Raw genomic sequence first — 11,476 nt, 5'->3', positions numbered from 1 at the left:
CAGCTACCGAATCCTCACCTGCTGATGTAGGATATTACAATCCACCCTCTTAAAGAGCCCGACGATCCCGTCGGCACAACCGAATAACCAGTGAGGTCGGCTCTAATACCAAATGTAACAGTCTAGCCCAATATATCGCATATTGTCCATTTTAGGCCTTATTGCCCTTACGGCTTTATTCTTTGTGAAGCGAGCCTACTTCTGAGCTTAACGCCCCAAAACACGTACAATATATTAGGAACTAGCACTACTAATAAGATCAGCTACCAAACTCTCATCCGTTAATGTAGGATATTACAAGTATAATGTTGACCATATATATTTTGATCAAAAAACATTTCAAGTCTCATATGTTAGGATAGGAGTTTTTAAGATACATATGTAGTTGAATATAAATATACCAACTCATCAAAAAAGAAAATGATGAAACTTAAATATAATTAATGAATCTTCTCTCTTTTTATTTGAAGGAGTATCATAACACAATATTTTGATCATTTTAGATGATAAAAAGGAAGTCGAGGGAGTGACATTGGTTAATCAATAGCTAAAAAGCCATAATTATCGTTATTCTTGAACAATAACTTAATTTACTAAACATAATAAAAATCTAGAGAAACCAAATATACAAGTGAAACTTGAGAGATAAATTGAAGTTAGTGAACTAGTTGAGATTAAGGTTGTATTTTTTTTCATCAGCTTTTGTATTTACAATGAAATAAACATAGCAACGTGTTTAGTATCAAATTAAACTGTGTTTCATATTATGGGCCCACTAAAAAATTGAATTTAAAGCGCAGTTTTTACATGTTTTTTTTTACTGAGTTTCGTAAAACCCTACCTTTTTTTGCGTTTCAAAAGAGCTTTTAAAAAAAATTAATATTTTTTATTTTTTTATTTTAAATTGATATATTTTTTATGTTTTCAGATCATTTGATGCGCTGATATCAAAATAATTTTAAAAAAAATATTATTTTAATGTATTTCTAAATAAAAAATATTTTGAAATGCAACCGTAACTATACTCCCACCAAATATTTTATACATATTTTTTACTACACATAAATTTCAACTATAATTTTTATTAAACACGTATTTAAATCCAACTAATCGTATTTTTTTTAAACTTATTTTTTTAAATCACAAGCATAAAAACTATCTCAAAAACAAATATACTTGAATTAAATTGATGAAAAGCTAGAAGAAGTTGTTGAATTTACTCAACAGATTGAAATTAAAATAAAAAAGAACAAAAGAAAATATTATTTTCTCAAGTCATAGAAAAGGTTGGTCTAAAGGATAAAAACAAAGAGGTTGAAGGAACTAATTTAGTCAAGTTGTAATACAAGAAGTTTATTTTGTGAATAGGTTGACTATAATACTATATTCAAAGTGTTTTTACTGTCTTTATTATTTGGTGTGGATTATTATCTTTATTATTCTTGTCACAATTAATTTTATTTTTTTAGTTCTTTAATTGTTAAAAAAATTTAAGTTGGGAGAAGTTCTAAATAAGTTCAATACATAATTTGATAAAAATAAATATAAATTTTGATGTAATCATTAAATTAGATTAAAAAATTTAAAAATTATTATAAAAACTAAATTATATAAGGATGACCAATAAGATTGTTGTTTTTGTTTTTAGGTTTAAATTAAGTCTGGTAGTTATTTTTTGGAATTTTTTTATGTTTTATTTTATTTTTATATTTAGATTAAAACCTTCAATTTAATTACAATTTTAATAAATAAGATATTTTTCTTATACTTAAACTAATTAGAAAATTTTATAAATTATTGAATTTAAATGGTTGTTAAATTCTCCATCTAGGTGGGAGAAATAGATTTAGATTAGCTCTTTCTAATTATTTAATAATCAAATCAAATCATTGAAACTCAAATCTCTTTTATTAAAGAAAAATCAAAGAAGAAGATAGCGACAAGCTAAAGACAACACCAAAATCATGCAAATCCATCAATAACAAATGACAATTGATGCTGAAATATTTGGTGCAATTATTAATAACCGAAAGTATGAATCTGCATGACTGGCTGGGCCACAAAACAAATTAAATAAAAATAAAAGGACTGAGACTATTAAATTCATTAATCTTAATCCCCAATCCTATGGTCGCTAATGGACAAAGAAATAGTGCTTGAGGGTCCCTCTGGTGGAGGGCCATTTTGAAAATGGAAGTTCCTGCTGCTGTCGACATTCAAATAGCATCACATTTTTGTGGTTGATATTTGGGAGTGAGATATAAATTGTTTTTTAAAGTTTTTTTTATTTTAATATATATTAAAATAATATTTTTTTATTTTTTCAAATTTAAATATTAATGCACATCTAAAATAAATAATAATAATAATTTAAAGATAAAAAAATCTAAAATATCTCAAGAATATAGCATGCAAACAGTACTTCATTGGATTCTTAACCATACCATGCCAAGAAATACTTGAGTCACCTATTTTACATAGAAGAAAAGACATCACAAAGCTTGTATTTTATGGAATTAATTAAATAATAGCAAGAATTTGAAAGAACGAAATAAGGAAAGAATCATGACAATTACTTACATCATCACATTCTAGGATTTAAATCATTGTTTTAAAATCAACACCTACTGCATTAACTTGAAAGTTTACTAGTTAAAAATATAATCTAGTTCAAATTTTTAAAAAAAAATTAGCTAGCCCATTTAAAAATATAGATCCACCTGGTTAACTTTATCAAAACTTAATTATTAATTCATTGATTTTAAATAAAAAAATTATTAAAAGTATATCATTTTGATTTTAAAAAAAATATTAAGTTAATTCAAATTTAACCTACTGATCTATAAATCCTGCCTCAAATTATCTTAAATCAAGTTTTAAAATTATAATATGGTTTTTATTTGTTTCACATGATTCTTGGCAAAATTAAGGCTTTGATGCTGAGAAAAAAATAAGGAGATTAGAAAAAAAAAATTATTCTAATATCAAGATTTGATATCATGCCCCTAATTAACACGGCAGAATCTGCCACCCTTCGACAGGCATTTTACAGAAACTGAGATTGCACCTCAAAACCAATCGGCATTAAGCATTGAAAGGAGGGATGATCTTGAGAAGCAATGTCAAACTTAAACATGGTTTCCAAGTATGAATATATATTATGTCAAGGAGAATTTTTAGATGACAAGATTAAGATTTGTATCTTGACAAGAAATTAAAGTCTTTTCTTCTTCTTCTATCATGCTATGGAAATATAGAAAATTTGGGTATGAGTCTATTTATATGTTACCCCATACAATAATAACCCACCCAACAGCCACACTATGATATTTACCTTACCACGCCTGACAGCATGTCTTAATTCATGAATTCCTGAGCTCATAGGGATCATTTATTGAATCATGTGCGGTAGCGAAGATGTCTCTATCAGCCTGGACAAGTCGGTATAAACTCAGTAAACTTCAGCCCCCCTTGCAGGATGACAAGCTCCACGTTGAATTATTACATGTACTTGGCATCTTCCATGTATTCAAAGTAGTCAACTCACAAAAATGACTGATGCAAAGGACATGCATGGAATACAGGATTTTACATCAAGCAAAGAAACAAAAATCAGCAAAAATATAATCAAGATGCCTTCGGAACTGAATTAACGTGCAAGAGGTTTCTTGTTGTGTCCTGTTAAATGAATGAAACCTGCTAATTTGCAGAATATATACCTCCCCCAACGTCCATCTATATGGGGGGTGGGGGAAGGGGGGAGAACCAGAAATGACACTTCTTCTAGGAAAACATCAGTTTGGTCATTAGATAACTGGTGGAGCAGTAAACTTTTGTTTGTGCATGCACATGCAAATCAAATATCCTAAGCTATCAAAACAATAATAAATGTTCAGACGCATTTGACAGGAAAGGATAACTAGGATGTTCCAAAGGGGGGCTGACCTTTCTTGATGAAGAAAGGATGTCTCAAATAGTATGGAATCAGAGATACAAAATGCAGATTCATTTTAATGTTAGTAGAAACCGGTTCTTTTTCCCTTGAAGAGGGGATTCCTGATAAATCCCATGCAAACCAGATCACATACTACAACTACAATAAATGCCCTTAATGACTTCATATAAATGGTGGACGTCAGATCATGAGCAGAAATAGAAATCTCCAAGAAAATTTCCGTCAAAGCCAGTGGAGTTGCAGTAAGATTTGTATTCTGAATTACTGTTCATTGATGTGGAAGCGCTGAGCAAGTAAAGAAAGGCATTATTTTTGAAGAACATGTCAGCAGAAACCAAAGCTGAATGGGTGGTGATTGCTATACATATCAGCTAACAAGGACAGGGAAAAACTCCAGAATGGAAAAACTTAATGATTTTAACCCACAGATGTCATGAATGACAAGTACAAAAAATATATGACAGATGTTAGGAAATATCATTAAATTATAAAGCGGTGACTGTGACAATGAAGTGTCCATACTTAAAATTATCAGCAGCAAAGGATATTACACAGTTTATCACTGTACCATCCCAGGATTTTAAATTTTATAACAAAAACCAACTCCTATAGTACAGTTCTCATACCAAGTTTCTTGGCACAAACGATGGTTTTATATGATCAACATCATCCTTCACCTATATTGACAGTCCATTTTCCAAATCCTTGATGTCCACCACGGAACGGGAGCTTCTCATCAGCTTGAATAGCTGGTAATATTTGATGTCAATCCTCCACCTTGCTTCAGTGACCTACATATGTACTATTATTTCAACATAAGTTTATGGACAGACATGGAAAAAAATCAATGGAAAATCTGTAAAGTGCGTTTGTTTTCTCTAATGCCTTGACCATAAATGAATTTGGCATTGTTCAATGCTTTCAAGCTCAAGCTAATGGCTGAACAGAGTAATTTTACCTCAAAATATTGTTGCTAAGTATGTGAAATGCTGAATGAGAATACAGGGAGCTGCGAGAATAACAATTGGGCAGAGGGACTTGGAAGAAGGCAAAGAGAAGATAAACATGTTGGGCACACAGATTTTCCATATGTTGCACAACATAAAACGTTAAAGAAACACAAAGACCAGAGTTCAGGGCTGCACAGAATTTACTGTACCACAAATTTAAGTTCCCAAGAATCGTCTCTTTGTCCAAATTCCAACCTAGTCAATCTTAAATAGATCTTCGCTAAGCTATTCAGCTATAATTTGAAATCATATAGTAATCCCTAAATTTCTGGCTATCCAAAAAGCAAATAAAGGCTCCAATCTGTCCTACATCAGAAGGGGCAACACTTGCAACCTAAATATTTTGAACTCGTTTGTCCCACAACCATAGCCTTATGTTCTATACAATTATTAGCAGAAGTTCTATGTTTTTGCCAAAAAACTTCAGCAAAGCATAGACTCACTGGTGCAGAAAATATCACATTTTCCATCCCTCTTTATTTCTAATGAATTTATTATTTCTTTCCTCTACTCTTTTTGCAAAAAAATAAAACAAAATAAAATAAAACCTGAATTTGATGGCTAGCAAACATTAGAAAGACAGGCACTGGATTGTTTTGACTATGGCTTATTTGGTTAGTTACATTATCGCTCAAATGAGCATTTAGTTCACGTGTGAAGCTCAGAAAAATGGTTAACCAGAAATACACATCGTATGGAGAGCAATATCTTCATTGGCAAATCTTGAGAAAATCCTAGCTAGAAACCAAGTCATTTACACAGATAAAAGATGACATCTAACACTGTCTCATAAATACACGGGCAATTTTAACATGGCATTGGAAAATAACAATACAAAACACAGTGAACAGCGAAGAGTTGGCAGGGAACAGGTCATCAAGATCTTCCTGATTTAGAATGTTCCAGACCAAAACAGACAAGTGACTCCCTAACAAGGCAAAGGATGTTAGGATTGACCTGTGAGAATCTATAAAAAAGAAACACACAACTGTATGCATGAAGCTGTGCAGAATATATTGCGAGAGTCTACATTATTCTGAACTGCTGCAAAGAGCTCAGAAATAGTTAAGCAATTGGAATTAAACTTACTTGAGGCTAACAAATTAAAAAAAAAAATTCAATATCAAGACTGCCCACTCCAAGGGGGCTAAGTTTCAGAAAGCCTTTTCTCAAGAGTCTGAGTTTTTTTTTTTTTTTCCATCTCTTACAACCATAAGCCACTGAAAACAGCATTGTATGTTAATGAATGATTCAAATCTTTTCCTTCCGTTTTTTCCGGGTTTTCTCTAAATTTGGAATTTATCACTTAGCAAGTTTCATACCAGGGCTCAATCCAATGAAGTCCTCAGTTTCGTCATATATGGATCTTGTATCTTAAAATGGGAACAAAATATTCAAACCTCCAGACATAGCATAAAAGGGAAATAAAACATGTAATTCCTCACATAATAAATATAACCAATGGAGTATATAACAATTAGCATGGAAATAATGGCCTAAAGCTAGGAATTAAACCTTCTATTAACAAAGATAACACTTTCAGGAAGCTCTTCCAGATCCAAAGAAAGTCATTTGTCAACTCCTAAATTTATTCACTTCAAACTTTGCATGGCTACTTGTCTTGGTCAGCTCAATAGGATTAAGATAAATCATCATATACACAACATATTAAACTCTATTGTTGTTTCTATTCTACCATGCACATCATTGTGCGATCAGTGGTACATAAAACTACGATCAATGCAAATATAGGGCTGTAAATTAGGAAATCAAGTAAAAGCATAATTCACATTAAACTCTTACTGTTCCTATGATAGCATGACATAATATTAAAAATACACGTAGCATATGAATCATACATAAAAAATGGGCTTTGAATACCATACCTTCTAGTCATGATCCTTTTAAAAACGGAACCATTTCTTTATGGTACTTTCTGGTGGCTTCAACAAATTCCACAGCAAAAGCCTCATCCTCTGGGTAATATGCAATGGGATCACATAACAGAGGCTGGGGAAGGTCAAGCACACCTTCAAGTATTGCATGAAGACAGTAAGCTGAGTACGTGATGTGGTATCCTCCTTCTTGGACGATAAGAATCTTCCCACCACTGTGTTTATTTGCCAGACTATGAACTATCCGTCCAATCTCTCTATAGCCATCCATTGTCAAGCATTGCCTTCCATTTGGATCAAACTGAAGCAAGCAATGCGACTCAGTAAGGAAATCAAAGTTTTAAACACTAACGTTTTAGAAAAAGAAGGCAAAGGCAAAGTCTGAGAAATGCTCATCAAAGAAGTACAATTATAGCTAGAGATGATGGCAATCGAGGAACTTCATAACAAACATGCACAGTCCAAGTTATGAGGAAAACCATAAAAAGAAGAAAAGGGAATCCATCTGGGGGGTGTGTGTGAGAGAAAGAGAGAACAACTTAGGATGCATAAATTTGAAAGGGGACACAAATATTTTCATATTTATTTTCCACAGCCAAGTTACTAATAATTTGCAGTCTAGAAACACAAAACTGACGTTTTAGTCTAGAAAGCTCTCTAGAATATTGAATATTAGTACATGTATAAAAAAAATATATACAAAAAATTGAAGTACAAGGTTTAACTGGTTCAAAAGCTTGCCTTTTTCTCATGTATCCATAATTCACTCAGTTGTCTCCTGTGCTTTGCTACTTTCAGCTTGTATAACACAAAAAAGGATTAAAAAGAGAGGAGAAGGGGGAAAGGATTAATTAATGATCAATCTAAAGGTCTCTTCCATATAATTTTTCATTTTTCCTTTTTCTACATCCTGTAGAGCTGTGAACATTTTTCAATGTCATATGCCGTACTCATTTCAGTTCTTCAGTTTCCCTCTCACTATTACTCCTCGGTGTATTCCCATTAGACATGTTATATGGAAATATATAAATGCACAAAAAGTTAACATATTTATGCATGTATAATTAATTGTCAAACTAATATGCATGTGTTTACATGCATAACCTTACCTCATAACATAGTAACAATCTGGCAATGTTCTATCATCGAATTAAGGGTACTTACAGCACTTGAATCTTGGCCAACAACAAAAACTATCATATCAGGTTCAAATTTGTGAACAGCTGGGACAACTAACTCCTTCATGGCATACCCATATCCCCTATCGCCTGTCCCATTAGGAAGGGGTATGTTCAAATTGTAGCCAAAACCCTCTCCTTCACCTAGCTCACCAACAGATCCATTCTGTGGGTGAGATGGACCCCATGAACCATGGTTCATATGAAGGGAAACGGTAAGTACTTTATCAGTCCGATAGAATCCCTCCGCTGTTCCATTTCCATAATGAACATCAATGTCTATAACTGTAACCTTTTTGCACCCTGAATCTAAGGCCAATTGAACCGCAAGACCAGCATTGTTAAGGAAGCAATACCCATCTGCTTGTTTAGGTTGAGCATGGTGACCAGGCGGCCTAACCAATGCATAAGCAAGCTTTCCATGCCCGTCAAGAATATGCTTCATTGCTGATAGTGTAGTGCCAGCAGCAAGAAGTGCAGCATCCCATGAGCCAGGATTTAAGAAAGTTCCGGCACAAATCATCTTCCCTCCTTGTTTATCTGCTTCAACTTGTTTATCTGCTTCAACTAGTTCATCTATGTACTCTGCTATTTTAACATAAATGAAAAAAATCAGACACGATGCAACAGATTGAAAAAAATAACCTATTTGCTTTCTGCCAATAAAACATATAAGCAAAAACTCTAAAACTCTAAATGGCTTCAAGATAGCAACTTTACAATTCAATTGGTTCAAAACTAGGGAATTGCTGATCTGAATAATAAGAATGAAAGAGTTACCTGGGGCGTGAAAAGAGAGCAATTCAGGGACTTGAGCAGGTCTGCCAAGTTGCCAAGAAATGTATGGATAGATGGGACCTTTCTGAAGTATAGAGACCATGTTCTTGATCCTGTCTGAGTTCTCTGGGTGCTTCTCCAACACGTCTAGGAACCCAGGATCAGTTCCTGAGTCAAAAACTCCCTTTCCAGTTTCATGGTTTAGCATGCCCTCGTGCCAGAACACGTCTATGATCTTGTTTGAGCAAGCAGCAGCCATGGCTGACAGCAATTCTTAGAGGATTTTAAGGTGAGACTGCGAGAATGGGGAGAAATTTTAGAAAAAAAATTTAGCGCATTAAATTAAATTTTTAAAAGAAAAAAAGAAGAAGGGAAGTTACTTTACCCAACTATTTGTTGTAACATGGTCGCGATAAAATTACCTCTTAACTATTAAACTTTTGAATTAGGTATTAAAGTGAAGGTCATTATTACACAATTATTTTTTATGAATTACACGAAGTTAAATTGGTTATTTTTTATTTCACAATATAATTAGCTAGTAAAGTTATTGTATTCCAAGGAACAATATATTATTCCAATAGTATAATAATACAATTGTTTTTAATTTTTATATTTTTAAGCTAAAGTGATCTTTTTACTATGATATAATAATTTTTTATAAATTATATGGGATTAGATTAATTTTTTTGTTTGATATTAATGTAAACCTCAGCCCAAAAAAAGAGTAATATTTAATTTAAAAATAATAAATTAAGAGAAAAATTTTATGAGTATGAATGGAAATGTCAAATGAATTAGTTTAAAAAAAAACTATAATGATTCAAGTAAATAAAATTATACATAACATTTGGATTTTTTTATGTAAAATTATTGATTATTGAATTTTATGATATTAAATATATAATTTAATCTGATTATTTGATTGGACTAAATATTTATAAGAAATATCCTAATATATTTTATTTTTAAATAAAAATTATAGGTTAATCAAAATTTGATAAAGCGTTGTTAACAATCAGAAAAAATACAAAAACTGGCATATAGACTAGGTATGATATTTTTGTAAATAAATAAAAGTGGCCTCCTTTCTACTTATGTACCGGCCGACTGTTCTAGTCGATCAAAATAGAGAAAGAGCTAAAAAAACCTCCTTCGATTCTTCTTCTTCTTGCTTCCTTTACTTAAACATTGGTGAAAAGGTGAACCTTTGTTGAGAAATTTACACCAAAAAATAGCAAGACGAGAAGAATAATGGGAGGGGATTAGGACTTAGAGAAGGAAACAAGAAACTTTGGGGGGGGGGGGAAGAAATAGAGGGTGAAAATATTGATAAAAGCCCATAAATTGAACTAATAACTTGGTTGAGAAGATATTTTTTTATCTATTATTTTGTTGTTCTATTTATTTTATAAGAAAAGAATGGAAAACCCTTAAATTTTGATCGTTAACACGTCGAAGAAAATTAGTTATATTAACATGAGAAGGTTGAAAACTAGAAGAAATTATGGGAAAAATTAAAATAAACCAAGTAAAAACTCTTCCTTTGAAACCGGCCATGGATGGGTAATTGGTAAATGATAGGAATTTGTTTGAAACTTGTGAATATATGTGACTATATGAATGAAAAATTATTTTAAAATGAGTTTTTAGTTGGGTTGCATAGGAAGACAATGTCAGTTGTGGTATGTTAAAGAATTTTTTATGAATAATTATGCTAAAAATCAAATATATTTTAGTATGGTTGAGTGAAGAATTAATGAGTGAGAAGAAAAGAACTTGGAAATTTTGTTGAGTTAGGAAATTTTATAGGGATAAAAGTTTTGGATTGAATTACAATAGCCTTGTAAATTGTATTGGTGTTAGAATAAATATGCTTAGGATTGATAGTTAGAATAATTTTAGATATTAATTAAATGGACCAAATGGTTGGTGGTAAGATTAAAAAAAGTTTTAAATAAATTTAAATACTTATTAAATATATGTTACTCCAAGTATTGGGTTGATAAGTATGATAAATGAATTTGTAAAGTGAGATGTTTAATGTAGAAAATTATAAAAGAGACAAATCTTATTTGGTTGTAATTTGTGAATATGGAAAAAAAAATGGGAGGATTAGCTTGAAAAGAATGGCATGAATTATGTTGATATTTGCTTGAATTGTTGTGTAGAATTGTGTATAAAAATTGCATAAATAATATGCATATATGGGATATTGATTTAGAATAATATATAGAAAGTTAAATCTACCTTGTTAATATATGAAAAAGAATGGACTTTGAATGCCATGTTATGTTATATTGTGGTTGGACTTGAACTAAAATATATTGGAATGATCCTTGAACAAGAAATTGAAAAGAATGCCATGAAAAATAGAAGGTAGGTTCTGTTTATAGGAAAAACAAATGAATATAGTGTTAATGAACTTTTGTTTTTCAACTTAAATGATATACATATATACATTGACATACATATACATATACATATACATATACATATATGTATATGTATGCCAATGTATAAAAGTGTTATTGATTAGTATTTAAAAGTACATTTTTATCATGATTTTATATCATCATTTTGCACTTAAAGTATCAATAACTCCTTAACTAAAGCATGTTTTATAATAATATATCTAATAATATAAGATACCTTTAATTT

At 31.2% G+C, this 11,476-nt stretch overlaps 1 protein-coding gene across 3 annotated transcripts; it reads right to left on the bottom strand.

Annotated features, from left to right (window-relative positions):
• Positions 1 to 4,339: 4,339 nt before the first annotated feature.
• Positions 4,340 to 9,180, bottom strand: LOC105137841 (histone deacetylase 8). 3 transcript variants are annotated; one of them, XM_011043737.1, is made up of 4 exons: positions 8,819 to 9,180; positions 8,025 to 8,626; positions 6,852 to 7,161; positions 4,340 to 4,757 (listed from the first exon to the last, which is right to left on the bottom strand). In XM_011043737.1, the coding sequence occupies exons 1-3, from the start codon at positions 9,072 to 9,074 to the stop codon at positions 6,859 to 6,861; spliced, it is 1,161 nt and encodes a 386-aa protein (XP_011042039.1). In that variant the 5' UTR covers positions 9,075 to 9,180; the 3' UTR covers positions 4,340 to 4,757; positions 6,852 to 6,858. The 3 variants fall into 3 exon arrangements, with proteins under 3 accessions (XP_011042039.1, XP_011042038.1, XP_011042040.1); XM_011043736.1 differs by having other exon boundaries at positions 4,340 to 4,746; XM_011043738.1 differs by having other exon boundaries at positions 4,340 to 4,746; positions 8,025 to 8,623.
• Positions 9,181 to 11,476: the final 2,296 nt, after the last annotated feature.

This window comes from Populus euphratica, unplaced genomic scaffold (assembly GCF_000495115.2).
Source record: "Populus euphratica unplaced genomic scaffold, PopEup_1.0 scaffold71.1, whole genome shotgun sequence".
NCBI classification, from domain to species: Eukaryota; Viridiplantae; Streptophyta; class Magnoliopsida; order Malpighiales; family Salicaceae; genus Populus; species Populus euphratica.
Note: the sequence above shows the minus strand (reverse complement) of the source record. Positions and strands in the feature narration are given on the sequence as shown.

Excerpts from the sequence above, each read along its gene's own strand:
- LOC105137841 (XM_011043737.1), bottom strand. The coding sequence starts at position 9,074 with ATGGCTGCTGCTTGCTCAAACAAGATCATAGACGTGTTCTGGCACGAG. Across the intron at positions 8,627-8,818 it reads GCTCTCTTTTCACGCCCCAG|CAGAGTACATAGATGAACTA; the intron begins GTAACTCTTTCA and ends ATGTTAAAATAG. Across the intron at positions 7,162-8,024 it reads TTGGCCAAGATTCAAGTGCT|TTTGATCCAAATGGAAGGCA; the intron begins GTAAGTACCCTT and ends TGCTTGCTTCAG.